This window comes from Enhydra lutris, unplaced genomic scaffold, assembly GCF_002288905.1.
Source record: "Enhydra lutris kenyoni isolate GAN:26980312 unplaced genomic scaffold, ASM228890v2 scaffoldscaffold10, whole genome shotgun sequence".
NCBI lineage: Eukaryota > Metazoa > Chordata > Mammalia > Carnivora > Mustelidae > Enhydra > Enhydra lutris.
Genome location: NW_019154094.1, coordinates 40,413,639 through 40,436,725, shown reverse-complemented (window position 1 = coordinate 40,436,725; position 23,087 = coordinate 40,413,639). Strand labels below are relative to the sequence as shown.

Sequence of the window (23,087 nt, the reverse complement as noted above, 5' to 3'; positions counted from 1 at the left end):
AGGTTCCCTCTGCTTCCCCACCATCCCCTTGCCAAAGAAGTTTGCTCCCAAAGAAATTAATACAGTCTATTCAGGTACAGAACATAGCTGTTTCCTGCTTTCAAGGTTGCTAGCTACCTCCTTCTGAGTTGGCCATTCAAAAGGACGGGTACTTTTAATCCCTATGCTTTCATAAGGGGTGAACAGGTAGGCAGGCATTGGTTAAAGCATTCATCTTTATCAAAGAAGACATCTAGAGAAATTATAAGCTAGGGGCAGAGCTAAGTTGTTTGGTGAATTTTAAGAAGAAGGAAGAGACTGTTTAATGAATTTCAAATCAAAGCAGCATGCAATAGATTGATTTTTTTTCATACACAAGGATTCTATTCAGTAAACCTATTGTCATCCACACATGAACACGAGAATGTGAATCAGAATTAACTGTTCCAACAGCTAAAATACACATTTCTAACTTAATCCAGAGAGTGAATGTAATAAATATGTCTCTTACAAATACATGTTGTTAGGCTCTTTCTAATTTTTCATTCCTAACACATTGTAACAAGAAGGGAAAGTAACCTGGAGTAGGAAAAAACCCCTCATTTGCCACAAACCATACCCCAAACTTTCTAAATCTCCATTCACTGAGGCCACAGTAAGAATACAGAACAACAGGGAAAGATAGCTCACTCATTTAAAGGCCTAGAAAGAAAGAGAGTCAATCAGTACAATCTGAGCTCTGAAGCTGGTTTCATTAGTGGTTACTAGGCAGCTAGAGACCTATTTTAACCAAGGTATGTAGTAAAGACAAAGATGGATGTTAACATGCTTACTACGGTTATGGAGACTGACGGATTGCATGCAAAAACAGATGAATGTCATCGATGGTAGAACTATTCCTTTTTGGGAAAGTATGGGGACTTTTGGGGAAGATGAGAGGCTACCAGGTAACAGGTCACACCGAAGCTGAGGTTTCTCATTCTCTTGCTAAGACTGGCAGGAACATGGTCAAGAATTATTGGGAATGATATTATACTTGAAACGAAAAGGGCAAATGATAATTTTCATATTCAGCACTCCCGACAAGCAAACCCAAATCACCTCAAACTGCAGAGGAGTATTGCAGCGACTAGCAGTAGTAAGAGACGTGATTGGTGAGAACATGAGGCTGTATCCATTTCGACACTCCTCTTCTGGGTGAGATGGGCCAGATGTGGTCAGCGGGGGGCTCTTTGAGCCTGGAGGATTGGGAGGGGGTGGTGTGACTGGAGAAAGAGGCCGCAGTAACTTGGTGACATTCTGCTCCATCAGATAGCGAGACTTCCATTTCTTTAATGGGCTCAACAAGTCTGTGAAATACAAAGCTTGGATGAGAGACTGAAACCACAGCTTAAAGGGAGGCTCTGTAGTAAAGCCATTAATCTCTAGCCCACAATGGCTCTTAATTCCTTTTCTGCCTCATCCCGATGTTATCTCCCTGCAATCAAACCAAAAGCCAAAGAACTCTCTAATTGCCAAATATAAGTAATTCTCAAAATTCTCTACTGCCCAGAGAATCACCAGATGAATCTGACACTTCTAATGACTGATCTCTGGAACAAATTTAATCTCTTCCAGTGGAAAATATAAACCTCTTTTATTTTTTACATTGAATTTCTAAAAATCTCACTGTCACTTAGTAAAATCACCCTCTACTTAATTGCCATGTGACCAGCTCAAGTTTCTAGAATGTTAACTCCATACTCCTTTTATCTTCTTTTATATATTTCTACCATTTTTTGGTAGAAAATTTTTTGCTTTAGTGGGAAAGAGTTACAAATGATTACCTGACCTATATATCTGGCCCCTAATTTTAGAGTGCTTCAAAGTAGGAAATGATTTTTACAAAAATTTCTCCCAACCATTTTCAAAAATGAGGCTGGTACTCTTTTTCTGATTGGAATATCCTACACTTCTTTTATTTCTTGGGTCCACTTATAAAGGAAACTACTACCCTATATATTTTAATGACCACTCGGATCAAAGCACCTATCTCACTTTCTCAGAGGAAAAAAATCTACGTTTATTCATTTACAGCTAAAAATATTTATTTACTTAATATCTACTATATGGAAACCACTGAATTAGGTATGTAAGGGGAGGTCACCCTATAGTCTATTTAAGGGGATTTACAAATTTGTGAAGATGAGAAAAAGTATGTTTAATATATATTATTTAATGTAGTATTTAAATCATTTAATATAAATAATATAAAACATGCATAATGTAAGTTTAAGAATCTCTATAGAGGATCATACTGCTGTGCATTTGTAAAAAATAATTATGCTTTGCAACTCTTGATCGCAGGGTCCTGAGTTCAAGACCCACATTGATTATAGAGATTACTTAAAAATAAAATCTTAAAAAAAAAAATTACACTTTTAAGTGCTTATTATATGCCAGGCACTACTCTATGTGCTTTATGTGAATTATCAGATTTAATATAACTCCATAAATCCATTTTAAAGATGAGGAATTTGATGTGCAGAGATAAAGACTAGATAATTTAGTTTCATTTACATTCCATTTTTTAAAAAAGATTCTATTTATTTGAGAGAGACAGACAAAGACAGTGAGAGAGCACAAGCAGGGAGAAGAGGAAGAAGCAGGCTCCCTACTGAGCAAGGAGCCCAACTCGGGGCTCGATCCCAGCACCCCAGGATCATGACCTGAGTGGAAGGCAGACTTAAGAGCTGAGCCACCCAGGCGCCCCTCATTTACATTCCTAATCATTATGTCAAAATATATCCCCAAGGCTAAGTGGAAGGAGTGGCATTTATCCCATGCCTTCAAGGACAAGTGCTGGGACAGAAGGCATGCTCAGAGTTATGCTTCAGGATGATTTACTCTGACAGTAACAGTTAGGATGACAATGGGAGACTATTTGGAGTTAAAGGAGTAGTTAACAGTTATGAGTCCTGAACTAGGCTAGCAGATGTGGAAATGGAGAGAAGAATAAATGCCAAAAATACAGGACATGCTTTTTTTCTTTCTGATATGTGAGAATTTCTTATTTTCCTAGACTGAAGTATATTCATATTTTTGTTTTCCAGAAATAGAGCTTTCTGACTTTCCTCCTTTGAAAGATGCTTAGGTATAAAAAAACAAAGATGTGATTCATGACATGTTTAGAACACATTTTTTTTTCAAGATTTTATTTATTTGACAGAAAGAGAGATCATAGGTAGACAGAGAGAGAGGGGGAAGCAGGCTCCCGGCTGAGCAGAGAGCCCGATGCGGGCCTTGATCCCAGGACCCTGATATCACCACCTGAGCCAAAGGCAGAGGCTTAACCCACTGAGCCACCCAGGTGCCCTTAGAACACTTTTTAATGTACTCTGAGAGTAAATCTTAAAGAAAACAAAACAACAAAACAAAACAAAACCCACTGCTATACTGACAGGTCCAACACTAAATACTAAAGGGAATTAGATAAGTAATAAAGCTCACTCTAGGAAAGTTAGAATGTACAGATGAATCCTACCACTTCCAAATCAACTTATAGGTCATTCACTTAAAACATATTTATTGAGTTCTTATTATGGTATAATACTCAACAAAATAAATCTGATATCTGCCCTGATGGAAGCTTATGGGCCAGTGGTCATTTGCCTTTTTCCTACCTATAACACTATACGTTCAAATTTTTTTCAAGTCTTACATCGTTTTTCTTTATACTCAAATAATCTGCAAAACTGTATAAACAAACACCCACATATTTAAACAAACACAAAATTTGAAACGATACCTACAGATTAACGTACTCCTAATATCCTGGTGCATTTTCATCTAGACCTTTTTCTTGACATGGCCTTACTGACCCTTGTCTAACACAGCTCAGTAACCTACAATTTTCATTCAGAAACACGTGGTAAAAAGCATCTAGCAACATCCACATAGTTAAACATTTGCCTTGGGCTCAGGTCAAGATCCTGGGGTCCGAGAATCAAGTCCTGCATCGGGCTCCTTGCTCAGCAGAGAGCCTGCTTCTTCCTCTGCCTGTAGCACCCTCTGCTTGTGTTCTCTGATAAATAAAATCTTAAAAACAAATAAAACAAGGGGTGCCTGGGTGGCTCAGTGGGTTAAAGCCTCTGCCTTTGGCTCAGGTCATGATTCCACGGTCCTAGGATCGAGTCCCATATCGGGCTCTCTGCTTGGCGGGGAGCCTGCTTCCTCCTCTCTCTCTCTCTCTCTGCCTGCCTCTCTGCCTAATTGTGATCTCTGTCAAATAAATAAATAAAATCTTAAAAAACAAAAACAAACAAAACAATAAAACACCCAAAAAACCTGGCCTATTTTCCCTTTATGTCCAAATATACTTCAACTCAAAACATACTTCAGTAGAAGGTAGTAATTCTTCAAAAATCTTTTGTAATTATAGAATTATAATTTCTCCACTGATTTGAAATATGACATTTATCCTATTAGATTCTTGCACAAACTGGGTTTAGTTTTGTACAGTTTTACTGCTAAGTGGCATCAATATTGACATTCATTTTAGTAAAACTTGGGTAATTTCATTTATTCAACTGTAGCTGTCCAAAATATTTTGGCTATTCTAGCATACTTATTCCTGTCAGTGAACTGTTGAAATCATTCACCATGCTGACAGTACTTTCCCCACCAAAGTCAGAATTTTGATTGGTATTGTATTAAACTCAGGGGTAACTGAAGAATTCTCACTCAGCACCTTGGTAACAATTGTTCAGCTACTCATGCCTTCATTTATACTTCTTCATATAGATATGTCATATTTCTTTCTTTCTTTTGTTCATTTATGAGAGAGAGCAAGCAAGCGAGAGCAGGGGAGGGGCAGAGGGACAAGCAGACTCCCTGCCGAGCAGGGATCTAGACTTGGGGCTCCATCCCAAGACCCTGAGATCTGTGTCCTGAGCCGAAGTCAGATGATTGACCAACTGAATCACTCAGGCATCTTGATTTGTCACATTTCTAATTAGGGTTACTCGCCCATGTTTTCTAGTTTTTGTTATCTCTGTGTATTATTACACATATTTCTGTGTTATTAGCTGCACTTTTTTTTTTTTTAAATAGTTACTTGAGAGAGAGCACACATGATTGAGTGTGAGTTGAAGGAATGGCAGAGGGAGAGAGAATCCTCAAGCAGACTCCCTGCTGAGTGCAGAGCCTGAATGAGGGCTTGATTCCATCTGAGCTTGACTCTAGGACTCTAAGATCATGACCTTAGCTGAAATCAAGAGCTGGGTGCTTAACCAACTGAGCCGCCCAGGTGCCCCTCTACATGTTATTTTTAACATGTAAGAAAATGTTTATCTTTGTATCTAGCTACCAGTGTTTTAGTAAACTCACTTGGCTTTTCTAGGTAGATAAAGCACATTATTTGTACAACATACACATCCTCTTTACCTGTACTTTTATCTCACAGATTTTTTTTTTGGTACTCACATTGTCTAATAATTCTAGACATTGTTAATTAATATAAAAGGGGGATAATCTGATAACCCATTTTTTAAAATAGATTTTATTTATTTATTTGACAGACAGAGATCACAAGTAGGCAGAGAGGCAGGCAGAGAGAGAGGAGGGGAAGCAGGCTCCCCACCGAGCAGACAGCCCGATGCGGGGCTCGATCCCAGGACCCTGGGATCATGACCTGAGTTGAAGGCAGAGGCCTTAACCCACTGAGCCACCCAGGCGCCCCTCATAACACATTTTTAAAATATTATAATTTTAATTGAAGTACAATTTAGTACACAGTATTAATTTAGTTTTGGTGTTTTTGATAATGCATTTTAAGGTTTAATACAAAGTTTTCACCATTAAGCATAACTGGCAACTATTTTTCAGAAGGATGTAAAAAAAAAAAAAAAAATCTAAGATGGGGGGCCTGTGTGGCTCAGTTGGTTAAGTGTCCAACTTTTGGTTTCCACTCAAGTCATGAGCTCAAGCCCTGTACAGGGCTCCACACTCAGCACAGAGTCTGCTTGAGGTTCTCTCTCCCTCTCCCTCTGCTCCTCTTCCTGCTCCTCCTCTTTCTAAATCTTAAAAAAAAAAAAAAAAAAAAAAAAAGGTTATTATAGGCATCTTATTTTACTAGATTTATCCTTAAATTAATATTTACTGTACTATTACTCCCCCTCCTCCATTTGGCCTGCTAATAAATTAATTATATGAATAATTTTTCAAATACTAAACCATCCGTATATTTGTAGGAAAAATTTCATTTGGTCATAATATACTTTTATTTTGATATTCTTACAGATTCAAGATTCAGATCACTGAAATTTAACTTAAAAGTAGTAAGATGTTGGGGTGCCTGGGTGGCTCAGTGGCTTAAAGCCTCTGCCTTCATCTCGGGTCATGATCCCAGGGTCCTGGGATCAAGCCCCGCATCGGGCTCTCTGCTCAGCAGGAAGCCTGCTTCCCCCTCTCTCTCTGCCTTCCTCTCTGCCTACTTGTGATCTCTGTCTCTCAAATAAATAAATAAAATCTTAAAAAAAAAAAAGTAGGGGCGCCTGGGTGGCTCAGTGGGTTAAGCCGCTGCCTTCGGCTCAGGTCGTGATCTCGGGGTCCTGGGATCGAGTCCCGCATCGGGCTCTCTGCTCGGCAGGAAGCCTGCTTCCCTCTCTCTCTCTGCCTGCCTCTCCGTCTACTTGTGATCTCTGTCAAATAAATAAATAACATCTTTAAAAAAAAAAAAAAAAGTAGTAAGATGCTGTTTTGGTGGGTTAGTTTGACAAAATAAAGGGTGAAAAATTTTAATAAAACTGTATAGTATATAGTATATACATGCATATGGTATGCTATGTGCACCCAAAAGTATGTGCACATAGCAAATAAACAAATTTTACCACTCCTTTAGTGCTTGAAATCCTGCTTTTTATTCTCTACATTTTTGCAGTTATTAATAATTCGACAACTAGTACTTAGTACAAAACTTTTTAGTCCATATTTATTTCTGTAGAACAACTACGTTAGGTGGTTTTTTTTTAAAAGTTTATTTCTTTACGTCATCTCTAACTCCAGTGTCGGGGCTGGAACTCATGACTCTGAGATCAAGAGTCACATGCTCTACTGACTGAGCCAGCCAAGCAACCCAGAGTATTAGTCTTTTTAATACATTATATTAAACCTTAGCAAATTGCTAGTAGTAGGAATATTATTCTCCTGCCATTTTTATTGCAAATCCTTTCTCTTTTTTTTTTTTGCAAATCCTTTCTCTTAATAGACTTCTCCTCTAGGGGCGCCTGGGTAGCTCAGTGGGTTAGGGCCTCTGCTTTTGGTTCAGGTCATGATCCCAGGGTCCTGGGATCGAGCCCCACATTGGGCTCTCTGCTCAGCGGATAGCCTGCTTCCTCCTCTCTTTTTGCCTCTTTGCCTACTTGTGACCTCTGTCTGTCGAATAAATAAATAAAATCTTTAAAAAACATAGACTTCTCCTCTATTAAACTCTATATAATATTTAGACAATATAGACACAGAAACTTTATTCAAGTTTGACTTAAAAAAAAAATTCAATGTGTCTAGAACTTGTTTTGGCAAGGATCTAATTCTTTTTAATCCCTCAAGTAAAGTAAAAATTCCAGAACAATTTAGCAAATATTTCATTTACCTAAGACCTCTTTCTGGCTATTCTATCCCATACACACACATACACTCAGGCACCAGTACTATTCTAATTTAAGTATTAGCTTCCGGCTTCATATTAGAAACTAGTTTTGGGTTTTTTTGAGAGAGAAGGCAAGCGAGGGGGAATCTTAAGCAGGTTCCAAGTTCAGCGCAGAGCTCTAGGTAGGGCTTGATCTCACTATCCTGAGACCATAACCTACGCTGAAATCGAGACATATACTTAACCAGATGAGCCACCCAGGTGCCCCTTAGAAACTAGTTTTGTACTGCTAGGGAAGGCACTTCTTTGCCTTTTTATTTTCTTCTTTTTTCTTATCTTCATGTTTATTTAGAGAAACTTCATTTAATCAACTTCCATAATGAGCTACTTTGATGGGAACTATATTAAACTGGGGATGGGAGGTGGGGAAGGTGGGTGAGATACTACAGTTATAATTTTCGTTAAGAAATATAGACTTTATCTTCAAGACTTTATAAACATATTTCTCAGCAATGGTTTACTCCACACATTCCACTATGGTTATTCCCATGCAGTTTCTTAGTTTTGTTAAGTCTGGGAATGAAAAAATTTTCTTCATTCATTTTATTAGTACACATATGTTATTAATTTTTGCATATGTACCTTCTATCCAGTGGTTTTACTAAAACTTTTTTTTTTTTAAGATTTTATTTATTTATTTATTTGACAGAGAGAGAGATCACAAGCAGGCAGAGAGGCAGGCAGAGAGAGAGGAAGAAGCAGGCTTCCCGTTGAGCAGAAAGCCTGATTTGGGGCTTGATCCCAGAACCCCGGGATCATGACCTGAGCTGAAGGCAGAGGCTTTAATCCACTGAGCCACCCAGGTGCCCCGGTTTTACTAAACTCTTATTAAATCTAAGTTTATCAGATGATTAGACTTTACTAGGTACATATCCACACCATTTGCAAACAATGAACATTATGCCCTCTCCTTCCTGAAGAGTAATTTTATTTTTTATTCCTTTTTTTTTTTTTAAAGATTTTATTTATTTATTTGACAGACAGAGATCACAAGTAGGCAGAGAGGCAGGCAGACAGAGAGGAGGAAGCAGGCTCCCTGCTGAGCAGAGAGCCTGATGCGAGGCTCGATCCCAGGACCCTGGGATCATGACCTGAGCCGAAGGCAGAGGCTTAACCCACTGAGCCACCCAGGCGCCCTTATTTTTTATTCCTAATCAAGTTTAGATTTTAGGAACTTAGCATCTTTAATGTACCTTAGTATCTGACTAATTTCTGTAAACATTTCATAAATGCTCAACAAGAAAGAGTATTTTGTGTAGAATAATGTTAGTAATAATTCCTGTTATGGGTTTGATACTACTCTAACCACTTTACATACATTATTTAACTCACTAATCTCATATAAGCTCTATAAAACAGGTATTATCATTCCCATTTTAGAGAGGAGGCTCAGAGATGCTTAGTAACTTGCCTAACATCACGAACTTAGTAAAGGGTAGAGCTGGTTTTCAAATTCAGGTCCACTGGATTCTTTCTACTCTACCAAAACACTTCCCTTTCTCTGACCCTCCCCCTCTACCAGAGGGAGGAAGGGGTGGGGTGGGGAGAGGAACAGGGTGGGGGGTGGAGAGAAGGGAGGATCTTAAGCAGGCTCTACATTCAGCACAGAGCCTGATGTAGGGCTTGGTCCCACAACCCTGAAATCATGACCTGAGGTGAAATCAAGAGTAGGGTGCTTAACCAACTGAGCCACCCAGACACCCCCACTTCACTTTCTTGATTAACATCTCCTTGGTCTTTTTGAAAAAACATAACCAGCAAATAAAAATAATCCCTCAGGATTTATACTAACTTGCAGCAATATACCATCATTCATTTGACTACTGCTTGGTTTAATTAAATATTTTCCTTTTGGTTATGTTGCTCCTTAAGGGCAAGGTGTGTTCTTCAAATGTTTCTCACTGCTAGAGACCAGAGCAAAAATTCAATAAAGCTTGGTGACTAATAGTCCTAATTCCATTCCAACCAGGCATGTAGTAACAAGGACAGTTTGCCTATGAGTCTTTGCTAGTCAGGACATGAACTGTTATACAACCTTCCTTTCCCAAACTCAAATACAAAACACAAATGCAAGTGTGCCTAATTATGTATATTAGATGGAAGATTTAAGTTATACTCTCACTGTACTGTAAAAGCTTCCAATAAATTGCTAATATTGATGGAAATCTGGTATCAGCATTTCTTTGTATTTGTCTAGTTTGAGTAAATCTCTCTAATCTTTGATGTAGAAGAAGGGTAAAATACTTTAAGAATAAAGACAAAGATAAGATAAATAGTATCATTTATCTTCCAGATGTTCACACTGGGGTTTTATTATCCTGGGGTTATACACGTGAAAATTTGTAACGTATAATCCAAATTAGAGATAGAGGAATTAACTAAGTTAATAATTTGAAAAAAAAATTTTTAGCAGCTTACTTTTTTCCACATATACTATTACACAGAATTTTAATATAAAGCAGATATTATTAGTACAAATCTATTTAAATTCATATTTAGTCACAGGCAATGAACAGAAACAGTGAAGTAGTTTTTAATGAAAATCTGAAATATTACATCATGTTAGCTGTGACCTTTAGCATCTATTTTATTTTTTTGATTACATAATATTCACAAAATTTATTTAGAGATAAACTTATGGAAGTCACAGAGAACTTTTCAATTAAGCTGAAATTGGCAGGAGAAACTTTGGTAAAAAGACTGGTGCCAAAATAAGGTAGCCTCACAAATTCATGTACCAGCGCTCTCAATTGCAATTCAATTAAAATTACAAATTTTACAATTCTTTTACAAATTCTTACAATTTTTTAGGACCTTCTAATTTAAAAACTCACAGGGACTTTATATTGGATTCAAAGCCATGTCTCCTAAAAAATTTTGCACTAATTGTGTAAGCCCTTTTGAAAACAATACCATTTTAAGGATTTCTCATTTACTTCATTCACCCAAGCCCCACCCCACTCAATCTTGTGTAATCTTTACTGTTTCCTCAACAGCACCCCACATCTTTCTTGCTTATTTCTCCTCTTATAAACATGGATATAGATTTCCTAAACTTACTACTTTAAACGTATCTAACCTTTTTTTAACCATTTCTGCTGTTATCTGTACACTGTCTAGTTCCTTCTTTGTCGGCGTGGGAAAACTGTTCCCTGACTTGAGATCTCTCTCTTCCTCTGTAAAGACAGATGTAAAGTAACTATTTAGATAACAATTTTTTTTAAATCAAACTGTTCAAATACTCAAACTGAATTTTTTTATGTTGACCTGAAATAATCATTGCTCATGTATTCAGGAAGGTTTGAGATACGTACCTGCATTGTCTTTGCAGATACTAGAAGAGTTACTATTCTCATTACTTTGGTATAGATGCTGAGTTCTAGTCTCTTGGGGTACAGATGATGTTTGAGTCATCCCTTCTTCCAAGGCTTGCTTTATCCAGCGCTACAATGGGAAAAGAACCAGGGAATTATCAATAATCATTTAAAACTACTTAGTAAAGCTATTTCAAATACATTAACCGGATCATTACATATCAACTGGTGAGAGATGCACTCCAACACACTCACTGAGTTCCACAGTCAAGTATTTTTTGTCTTGCGTTTCAGCATATTAGAATATTGCCCCATCAATTCCTTCTATGGGGCAAAATTGAGAAAATCTGGACTATACATAATGAGATCCCATCAAAAAACCAAAACCAGTAAAAAATGATTACTATTCAACTTTTCATATTGTTTAGAACGGGGTAAATTGTAAGAGATTAAGAAATCTTAGCTTTCATTTGAGAGAGAGACTTGATCATATAGGATAAAACTAGTACATAAATAAGTGCCTCAAAGGGAAGATAAAAGATCTCTTAAGAGTTGTCTACCCTGTGCTGGGGACATCTGAAGAGATAATAGAAAAGATTCACAGGAAGACTCTGGATGAGAATAAACCGCTCTTCAATACAGGTACAAAATACTTCCAAAAGGTCTACTCTCAGATGGAATAACCTGTGAGTTTTTTCTCCCTACTAAGTACTTCAGTTAAATTAGGCCAAGAATAATGCAAATCACCAGAATAAATGAAGTTTTGCAGAAATCAAAAAGGGGAAAAGTCAAAAAGAGCGCTCTAATCAGTCACATTTTTTTGTAATGAATACTAGAATCTAAAATGATGAGATACAAATTCAGGTCAGAAAGTGAGTCTGCAAAGATTAGGATAACAAGATTATTCATCCTGGGGAAGAGAGAAAATTTCTTACCTGTAATTGTGTTCTCTTAAGATACACAGTTGTAGGTTGCTGACCACTCTGTGGCTCTCCTGCCCTGACATAAGACAGATCGAATTTTGATAAACATCAATTTCTGAATCAGACCCTCCCCCAAATAGGAAGAGCAATGGTGATTATAATTTCACACCTTTAGAGAACAAGTATTACAGGTAAGTAAATATTCTCTTCACTGAAGAGAGCAAATAGATTTACTCTCTTAGAAACTTGGGAAATAATGCGAGGGCAATTTCACCATGAAAAATTTTAGATCATGTAAATAAATGGCTTTGTGGTCTAGCAAATGAAAGCAAAAATAAAACTGTAAACACGAGGCAATAAGAGTGAATAAGCATATAAAAGAGATCTCAACAGTCAGTTGAATCGTTATCAACATTTTATGAAATGACCAGATCTTGGAAAAGCCAAAACAAGACCATGAATGAACTCGCTTACACAGAATACTGACATCAAGATGAACTGTCAGAACCACAGCACCTTACAACTTAGAAGAGACCTTGGAAGTCACCTTGTCCAAAGTACTCATTGTACAGATGGGGAAAACTAAGCCCAGGAGGACAAAATGAGTGAAAAATCCTTTGTTACAGATACCTCAAATACAAGTTTTTCTTTTCAAAGCAGATGACAGGACTCACTTGGGGGTCACTGTGCTTTCCTCCAAGAGTAGATAATTTCTTAAATTTCCAGTGTCAAGTAGATGCACGCATAAAAGAATTTAAACTCTGGATCTCATGACTACACAAAGGGAAAATAAAACCAGGACAGGGGCATTCTAAGGAGTAAGATGCTGCTATGGTTAGCTATAAGGTCAAACATAGCAAATACGAGCAAACCCATTTCTCCTGGCCCTTCTGTATGTCTATGTAATATTTTAGAGTTGACAAAAAAAAAAAAAAAGAACTTGAACATTTGCTTGTAACTAACAAGTTCCATAAAAACAAATTAATTTTAGATGCCCTTAGCACCTCAGTTCTAGCTACAGTTATTAGGTCAAAAGGATACTTCCTCCTCCTCCAAAACTCTGTATAAGGGTCTTTCAGAAGCTCAGAGATAGGTAAGAGAAATGTTTTGACAAGTCTCATTACCAAGGGGAAGGAGCAAAGAAGTAATTTGGGTTTTGGAGTCCAAAGATCTGGACTGAAATATGACTGCTGCCTAACTCTGGGCAATCCGTCTCAGCCAAAGTTTCAAGGCCAATAACCCAACTTCACAGGGTTGTTACGAAGGCTAAGTGAGAATGCATATGAAGAAAGCTCATAGCTTATCACCAGGTGCACATATTCAGTGAGGACCTGTTCAACTGAGTATAGAGATACACAGATTATATAACCCCCTCCTGTATACACAATAAAATACCAATGCAAAGCTAAGTATTTTAGTTTCAGTCAGGATGGTTTTCTTAGAAATCTGGAAGACCAATCTCCCTCTAACCCACATATATTATACCTACAAAGTTGAAGCTCAGAGAAGATTTAGAGAGAACAAAGAAGGACACTACTGAAAGGCTTACTGGCCACTCATAAAATCAATGTTTCCATTCTAAAGTAAGTGAAGACCCAATACAAGATAAGCCATAATGTGCTTTTTAAGAACTATGATTCATTATAATTTAGAGACTCCAGGGACATCAAAAATGTTCTGTCAAACACCCTAAGAATCTGGAAGCAAGTATACAACATGCAACTTTACATAGTTTTTATTTATGAGGCTTTTACATCCTTTAATCAGATAAGAAACAGTATGCCTATCAGCAATACACACCGCTCTAACTAATCCCAAGGGTGGTTTTTCTCATCTAACATATTCTTCTCTGAGAAATTTTCAGAAAACTAACAATTTTGTTGAATAATGCAGATCTTCTTAGGTCCTACACTAGGACTGAAGCATCCTTTCTACCGATCTAAAAAATAACTCTTTTCCATCCCTACCTAGAATAAAGCAGAGTTCAATTTCTAGGTAAAAAGCCCCAATTTCATTAATTTTGTGCTATAAAGAGTGAAATTTTTATTCTATAATATCATCTGTATGTTAACAGCAGATATTAAGCCTGTGACTTAACCTAATTCAGATCTAAACTTAAAAAATTTTTAAAGACCAAATTTAAGTGAGATAATCTTGCTAGATAACTCAGCATACATATCCTGAACTCTTCCTGAAGACTAATATGACATACAGAGATAAAAGTGCCTGAGCAGAGCCTGCAGAAAACAAGACTAAGGATGGTCAGACACATCTGGAGAATAAAACATGGACATGAGTTAAATGGGACTTTTATCTGTTGCCAGTGGAGATAACAAAGATGAGCTATAGATACAAGTCCTAAATTATATGAGGTAAAAGAGTTCTAAAAAATGGATTTTCTATCAGATTTGAAATCAAATTCGTACATGTTTTTGGTTTTTACAGGACTCTGCTAGCTAGAAAATCAAGACAGGAAGAGAAAGATTATAACCTGGCTTCAGAATGATTAAGGTGGCATTTCAAGAGGCTAGTCCATACTGCTTACAATTCAGACTTCATTATCAATCTGTACTAAATAACTGTCTACCCTTCTCAAAGGAGCAAAACAGGAGATCCTATTGTCTGGCTTGATAAGATGCTTCAATAGTTAACATCCTTAGAAGTCTAGTATTACGTCCAGCCAAATACAGAACAAAAAGAAAGAACTTCTCTTATATATATGTATGTGCATGTGTGTGTGTGTGTGTGTGTGTGTGTGTGTGTGTACACATATATATGTAGTCATCACCTGACTTGCTCCTCCAAACTAAAGACCATTATATGCACCTTCTCTAATTGTTCAACAGCACTCTAAAAATGTAGTTAAGATTTTGAGCCGTTACTCTTTATGAGGGACTGAGCTAAATGTAATAGGAAGATTAGTTTTGCATGCCATACCAGAATTAACTCTCTAATTATTACAGAATAAGGTTAATCATAATGCTCATCAAATGCAAACAATTTTTTTCCTTCTCAGATGATCTCTGAGATCCAAGGTAAGTGACTTGGTATAAAAATTTATCCCCAGAGACCCAACTCTCCTATATCACTAATTTCTAGTCGTTTTTTTTTCTTAAGAAAGATGTCATTGTTTTTATTCTTGACACCTGCAAGTTATTCATGTGATTGTGTTATGTACAAAGCCTCTCTTTTGGCAAAGATCTCATGGTCAAATTTTTCCTTAGGGGTTATTCTACTTGGGAATTTCCCCCAAATAAACCATTAAGTGACTCAAATACTTAGATAAGATGTGCAGTTAGGAAGACTTTCTTCAGTGTATGCTACCCATTCGGTGGTAGTGCCCTTCCTTGTGCACAGAACCCTGTTGCCCTCCTCCCCTCCATATCCCACACCACTTTATCTCATCTTTCATACCCCCCACCCCCAAGAAATAATTTCTGCTCTTTGGGAAAAGAGAAAAGCTTTAAGTTTGGAGGAGTCAGGGAAGACCTGCCTGGAGTTGGAGACTTCATCACATCAAATAATCTATATGCAGCATCCTCATGTACGTGATGCCAGTGGAGGAGGGCAATGGCAGACACTGAGGAAGGCAGCCTGAATCCAGATCTGAGGATAAGAGAAAAGGGTGTTCCAGGGAACAGACTCTACCTCAAAGGAAGACCAAATGAAAGGGTGTCCTAAACTTCTAGAAACATAAAAATGACATTATAGGTCTGAGGGAAGTGATCTATTCCCAAGAGACATCTTTGGAAAATATGCAGGGCTTCTGGGAATTCCAAAAGAGCATTCCAAAACAACCATCAAACACTACTGCCACTAGATCCAAAAACAATATGTAACTAGAGAGACAGTGGGGAGAGGGGGATAGAGAGAGAAAAAGAGAGAGAGAGAGTAAATTTTAGAGCAGGTTCCGTATTTACTAGGGAATAAACAGTCCAACTTGTTATTTGATCAAGTATCAGAAAATATGCCAATTGTAACAGGACCTTTCCTCTACTCTCACTCAAATGATAATGTAATTAAATTAATTCGGATCACAATTCAATCATTTTTTACTTACGCAATAGTGCTCTAGAGTACCTGGGGCCCAATCTCACACGGTAATCACAAATGGACATATTAACCAATACCACAAGAGCACACACAGAACATCCCTCCCTACCCAGTCATCAACTGCTGTGTGCTCTCAACTCAGTATTTCAAGGGCTCTCGGAAAAGACAACAGTGAATCCTCACAAACTGAGCACCAAAAATGTAGTATACATCCCGCTTTCGTCCCACTGACTCTTGGTGCATCACTATTCATGGCTGAAACTAACTCATTATAAACTCACATGGGCAGAGAGTGGCTATCTAGAAAATGTTAGGTGTGTCACAATTAGAGGCATCCTAGGTTAAAAAAACAAAAACAAAAACCAAAAAAAAAACCAAAAAACCCACATAAACACAGACATACCTTTTTACAGGAGCTGAAGGTGCCGTCAGGCAGAAGGGGCCTTCGACGTCTCTCAGGGATAAAGGGTGAGCCAAAGCGAATGTAGTGTTTGGGGGTGGTGCAAATTAATGGGGAATGGATAAGACCGGGTAACATGTTCAGGGTTGTTGCCAGTACAGTTGGGTCCGTGGTGATACGTAAAGGGCACTCAACAGGGCATTCTTGCTTCTCTGCTTTGTCATTCAACCATTCTGTAACTAGATACTAAGGTAGAAAAGAGATCATTAGTTGGTGCTGTAGATGTAAAAGCCAGAAGCAGCAGTAGAGCTCAAAGACAAACCTCAGCTAGAAACTAGGACAGAGGTAGATACAGCAGCTGCAGAAAGTATGAACTAGGCATTCAGAATGCAAAAATATCTTCCTTTACCCTCTCCATGATCATTAAGGGAGCAATAATTCCAGTTATCAGCAATTTAAGCTCTGCCTAAAAGTTAAGGGAACAAAAGAAAGGTAGTAGGATGGTTTCAGCTTGCTGCCTCAAAGCTTTTTATCTACAACTTTTCAATCTAATAATACTTAGGTGCCTTTTTCTGGAGATTACAGGTCCTCTCACCATACTAAGACAGCCCTTGCCAGACCAGACTTATGAAGATGTATTTATGACTTACCTTTTTGGTTTTGGGGTATTTAGGTGCAGCACGGTTGACATGGGATCCAGTAACTGATACCACAGTTGGGTCAGACCCCATTAATTGCCTGTTTTCTCCTGAACTGTCTATATTTCCAGCTTCAGTAGGAGTTACAGAGCTATTATTTCCTCCTTCTTCCAAGGCAGCTTGTGCCAACTCTGCCTGTTGTGCAATGGCCTGCTTCTGACGCTTTAGTCTTTGGGCTGAACTGGTCCGGTACCGAGAAATTCGACTCTTCGGTCGGGGCCTAGAAGGCTTTGCTGGAGGTGGCTTGGGGACTGGTTTTTCTGCAGCAACATCCTGTAAGAGCAGAGTTAAATGCTTACCAGAAATTTCTTATCAGCAAACATTCCATCCAGTCTTCTATTCACTTTAAACATTCTGAATATTTAGTATTTAGAAACACTAATCTCAAATGTAATCCTTAAAAACTTACACCATCAGCCAAAGAGCCTATAGGCAGATATCTATTTCTTTACTAGCAAGTATTTATAAAATAGGTCAAAAGTCAACTGAAAGTAGCTACCTATTTTAGGGTTCTTAGCAGGGAAGGTAATTCTTTCCTTTATTTCTTTCCTAGGTACTGAGGTTTTGCTTAGGCTGTGAATTCATGGCCAGGGTAAGGAAAGAAAAGATTAGTTTATCCTGAGAATCCTACGAAAGGTCAGGTGCCTAATTGTGCTATACAGAAGAGCCAAAAGAGATATGGAATGATTTTTATGAATTCACCACGGTTTTTTTTGTTTTGTTTTATTTATTTATTTGATAGACAGAAATCACAGATAGGCAGGCAGAGAGAGAGGAAGGGAAGCAGGCTCCCCGCTGAGCAGAGCCCGATGTGGGGCTCGATCCCAGGACCCTGGGATCATGACCTGAGCCGAAGGCAGAGGCTTTAACCCACTGAGCCACCCAGGTGCCCCGAATTCACCACAGTTTTATCTGGCAGAAATAGTATGAAGTTATATTCTAGTCTAAAAGTGTCTTGTCAAATTCTGTCTCCCTGAATTCCACAAATCAGCTGAGGAAAATGGCTTTATTTACTGCATTATGAGGTGAAGCTGAAAATGCTGTTGTTGACTATTCCACAAGATAGATAACTGACATTTGCAAAAGCAAGGATGTCTAAGGCCTGGAGTCTTTTCATCTCTTACCCCTGCTTGGGAAGACCTCCGGGTGTTCACTCCAACACTCTGTGGGGTGCTTGGGATGGCCATGTTTGAAGCAGGGTTGCTAACTTCGGGTTCAGGGGCTTCAGTTTTTGCCTCTTCTCCCACAAGGGCCTCTGAAGTGGTGGTAGTAATCTCTACGTCAGAGCTGCTTTGTTCCAAGGGCTGATCCCGCCGCTTCTTTCTTTTCTCTAAGTTTTCAAAAGCATGCATGATGGCTTCGACCTTCCTATCTTCCCGGGTCTAGAAAGAAATGCCATTAACATAGAAGGAAGCTTCAATAGGACATGGGGTATTTTTTCAGAAACGTTATTAATGGAAATTCATACACATTTAAAGACATTTGCCAGTAAAATGATACACATATTTTAGAGAATAGAAGTTAAAAACTAAAAGTAAAACATTTGTTTTTTAAAAAAAGATTTTGTTTTAGAGAGTGAGTGAGTGAGAGAGAGAGAGAGAGAGAGATAGCATGCTCAAGTGGGGGAGGGCCAGAAGGAGAGAGAGAAAATCCTAAGCAGATTCTACAGTGAGCACAGAGCCCAATGAGGGGCTCAATCTCTTGACCCTGAGGCCATGACCTAAGCTGAAGCCAAGAGTCAGAAGCTTAACTGACAGAGCCACCCAGCCTCCCCTCAAACATTCTTTAAATGTTGGAAAGAGCTGTAGGAAAAGGCAAGGTCAAATCTAAACTTTTCAAAATGGTCAATTAATTTAAAACTTTTTAATGTAAAAGAAAAAACCACCAAAACCAATTTTTCAAAAAAAAATATTTTTTTTTTCTCTTCATTTTTGGAATTCAAAAGTAACAAAGTAGACCTTTCACTTCTCAGGACCACAACTAAACATGGCTGACTTCAGCAAGAGTAGAACTTCTGAATCCATGTGACCAAAAGTTTTATTTTTATGTCAAAACTCACACAAGTCCAGAACAAGGAGCCCAAACACATGTATTTTGTTCCAACCAGGCAGTTCTTTGGAAACTAGATTGTTAGTAAGAAACCTCTTAAGACCGGGGCACCTGGGTGGCTCAATGGGTTAAAGCCTCTGCCTTCGGCTCAGGTCATAATCCCAGGGTCCTGGGATCAAGCCCTGCGTCGGGTGCTCTGATCCATGGAGAGCTGCTTCCCACCCCACCGCCCCCCGCCTGCCTTTCTGCCTACTTGTTATCTGTCTGTCAAATAAATAAATAAAATCGTAAAAAAGAAAAAAAAAAAGAAACCTCTTAAGACCATCATTAGGGTGCCTGGGTGGCTCAGTGGGTTAAGCCTCTGCCTTTGGCTCAGGTCATGGTTTCAGGGTCCTGGGACTGAGCCCCACATCAGGTTCTCTACTCAGTGGGGAGCCTGCTTCCCTGCCCCCTCTCTACCTACTTGTGATCTTTCTGTCAAATAAATAAATAAAATCTTAAAAAAAAAATCATTAGATAAGTCACTAGATAACTACTGTATGTGTGTGTGTGTGTGATAAAACTAAATACATAAATAATAATAAAATCTCCTTTATTAAAAAAAAAAAAGCCCCAATTGTCTTGTGCAGGTGATGGTATAGTATTTTGTTAAAGAATGAGCAGATACAAACTCAGAAGAGAAGGGGTTCGTAAGCCATAGGTAGCAGAAACCAAAGGATGTTAGAAGGTACCCACCCTTCTGCTATGAGCTGGGTTCTCCTGGTCATCTGTAACCTCTTCTTTCTCCTCATCTGCTTTTTCTTCTGGATTGTCTATTTCCTTTAAAACAGAGGTGATATTCAGCTGTACTCAGGCTCTAAGAAAAAGCAGTCTGTTTTTTCTTGGTAGCTAAAACTCTCTAGAAACAATCTCTAGTGTTATTCATGTGAGTAAATGCAGATGATAAGCACTATTCTCTGAACTGAAATGTGGAAAGCAGTTGAGAGAATGTTCTTGACATTATTAAAAAAAAAAAAAAAAAGGAAAGACAATGAATAATGTCACCCCCACCTTGATATGAAGGGCATTAAATGTTATCATAGACTCCCTACATATAACAACATGCGGCAACCAGGATCCTCTTTATTTGCAGAGAATCAGAACCACAGCAACATTCTCTGATGAGGGAAAGATTACCTCATGGTCACTGGACACAACTGCTTTTTCAGGAACTTGTTCTGGTTGCTGACTGTTATCCTCTTCTGGAGCCTCATTCTGCTGCTCCATCTCTAGCTCTTTCCGTCGTGCTTTCCTACGTCTTGTTTCTGCTCCGATGGTGGGTAAGCTTGGAGGAGGTGGGAGTGGTGGTTCTGCAGCATTGGGATTCCTTTTCTGTATAGGGCAATTCCGGTTCCCCTTGTGACACGCACAGTCCACTTTATAATTACTGCTCCAAAGAAACAACCGAAAGTGACTGTGTCAGCAGCCTTGCAAAATCAGTCATACTGTCCATTCATTCTCTTGGAGTAACAGTATAGTAATTTCCTCTAGTATTATCTTTGAATAAGTTAAACAGACACATTAGAGTCCTGTGAATATTTTTCAATATTCAGTGTTTTCCTATATAACCCTAACTCTTCCCCTACATACATATGGTCAGTGGAAAAGAAAGAAACCCTCACAAAGTTCAGTTCTCCCTAATACCTTTATGATACTTAGTGGGCAGTGAATCAATAATAGGGGCTGAAAAGGCTATACTTCCCCTGCATCTACCTCCACCTTCTCCTCACTTTTGAACTACTGATTCCGTACTATTCTTGATTCCTTTTCTTCTCCTACCTGGGCTGAACATCAATTTACCATATAACCTTTTTGGCCTGAGAAGACCAAGGGAGAAAAAGCATCCATTTTATAAAATCTATCACATATTTATCTGTAACTTGCCATTTCTACTTTTCTGCCTTGTCACATTCAGATAGATTTACATGGTTTGAATGGATGGGGCAAATTTTAAAATTTTCATTCTATATGGTCCCTGGAATAGCACTGTGTGCAAAACAACAGATCCTACTGCAATTTCTAGGTGTCTCATTCCTACCCTTTTTACTGTTTTTCTATAGAGCTATGAAGACAAAATACCTTTGGTTAGGAGACTGGTAAGCAATGACATACTATGTATTTGAATCTCTAGAAAAAGCTGCCCTAAGTCTGTCTTTCCCTACACAATTTATAGACCAAAATTGTATTACATGAGAAAAGCTTAGGTTAAAAAAAGGAAATGACAAGGAACAAAAACAGACCAACAGAAGAGCCTAATATGTACAACAAGACCATTCATGTAGGAAAGATTTTGTAGGTCTTACCAGTTACTGTACTCATAGTCAAATGCTATGGTGACCTCAGCATCTTTGGTGATGGCAGACACCGCATAGATACACAGGTGAATCATCCCATCTGCAATCATGTGTCGCACCTGTGTGAACATGGCTTACAGTTGATGATTTACCATAAAGACCAGGAACTTTCCATAAGACAGAAAAAAACCTTTTGACAAAATAATTTTTCTCCACATAAGTTATGGTAGTCTTACTTACGTAACTCCATCATTTCACATGAAACTATTACACATTAACTGTTTGAAAATTTATGATACTTCTTGAAATAAATGGAGAAACCTTGAAATGTTAGAAATTGGGGTAAGATCTCTACACCTTAAAGCTGTTTTCAGTTGCATCAGAGAATTAAAATTCCTTAGCCTGTTAAAAGCTCTGTGGATTTTCTTGCTGCATTTGATGTAGCTGTGCTGATTATGCACTGAGTAATGAATTCTAGAAATGTCTAGAATCTAAATCTAAAACATTATTACCTAAAATCTAAAAAAGTGCAACTACACAGCTTAGTTTGGCCTAATGATATCTTCTATCATACAGTAATTTCTTTAATATGATCTCAATTTCTTATCCAGTCTAGCTCTTTCTCCTTAGCAAATACTAAATTTGCTTTTTCCCATTTCTTCCTTTGCTAAGGAAACCTATTCCTTGCCCCCATCCAGTGAGAATAAAAGCATCATTACTTTTTTGGGGGTCTCTTATGATAAAAGATCATAATTATTATCTACAGACCTTAATTTAATCTGGGTGAAGTTTTCAGACTGCCTCTTCAGTTGACTTGTCCTTTGATGGTTCCATTCAAAGAGAAGTTGCTACAGAAATCTTACCTCTGCATTTGGTGTACATGATCTTCTGATGAACCGAGCATCATTACCGAAAGTACGTGCATCCACACACATCTCTACACCATTGAATTTTGAGTAGAAGAGCACAAAGGGGTATGGTCTAAGGGATATAATTGAAATTCCTGTAATTCTCAACACAAATAAAAAGGGCCACCCCATGACTTCACCTCAAATATGAAGCATATGCTGACAGAAGAGGCAGCAGTCCTTTGCAATGCCTGAACTTGAAAAACATCACGTTTGTCTGCTTTTGATTAAACAATAAGCACAAAGCAAGGAATGCTTGGCTTGGAAAGGAGTCATTACCACTTTATACATTAAACAATTTGCAGATTTATTTGCACTTTTCTACAAATAGCAGACAGGTGTGAGCTTATATGAGCTCTAATATTTTCCCCAAGAGCATCCTATCAACCAGGATGGTTTTTATACAGCCATACCACTCTGCCAGGCCCACTTCAGCCCTCACTCCTCTGTGAATGATGTTCTTACTTTTTGAAGAAATGCCCATTGACCTCAAATTGCTGTCGTAACATGACTTTCCCTCGATACTCTATTATAAGCGTGTCCAGAGCCAAGTCTCTTGCAGCCCTCAGGATCTTCCGGTGCTTTTGAACACGAGTGACTCTTCCCAGCTGTAGCTACGTAAAACCAGAGAATTAACATTAGACAACAGCTACAGCAGCACAACAGACACTTCAAGTATTTCCTAATTGAGGAAAAGGCACCAATACATCTTTAGGTTTTATTTGTATGCTGTTTAGCTCAAA

General features: G+C 38.2%; 1 protein-coding gene across 9 annotated transcripts in view; it reads right to left on the bottom strand.

Moving 5' to 3' along the window:
* Window positions 1-23,087, bottom strand: part of LOC111144365 (SET domain containing 5) — an 83,328-nt gene that overhangs the window by 10,270 nt on the left and 49,971 nt on the right. For all 9 annotated transcript variants that reach the window (XM_022498632.1, XM_022498635.1, XM_022498637.1 and 6 more), the window contains 10 exons: window positions 22,810-22,958; window positions 22,300-22,417; window positions 21,446-21,555; window positions 20,280-20,529; window positions 19,839-19,922; window positions 18,179-18,436; window positions 17,007-17,327; window positions 16,360-16,602; window positions 10,981-11,110; window positions 1,081-1,328 (listed from right to left, as the gene is read on the bottom strand). In XM_022498632.1, coding sequence (XP_022354340.1) covers window positions 1,081-1,328; window positions 10,981-11,110; window positions 16,360-16,602; window positions 17,007-17,327; window positions 18,179-18,436; window positions 19,839-19,922; window positions 20,280-20,529; window positions 21,446-21,555; window positions 22,300-22,417; window positions 22,810-22,958 — 1,911 coding nt within the window. The remainder of the gene's footprint in view (window positions 1-1,080; window positions 1,329-10,980; window positions 11,111-16,359; window positions 16,603-17,006; window positions 17,328-18,178; window positions 18,437-19,838; window positions 19,923-20,279; window positions 20,530-21,445; window positions 21,556-22,299; window positions 22,418-22,809; window positions 22,959-23,087) is intronic.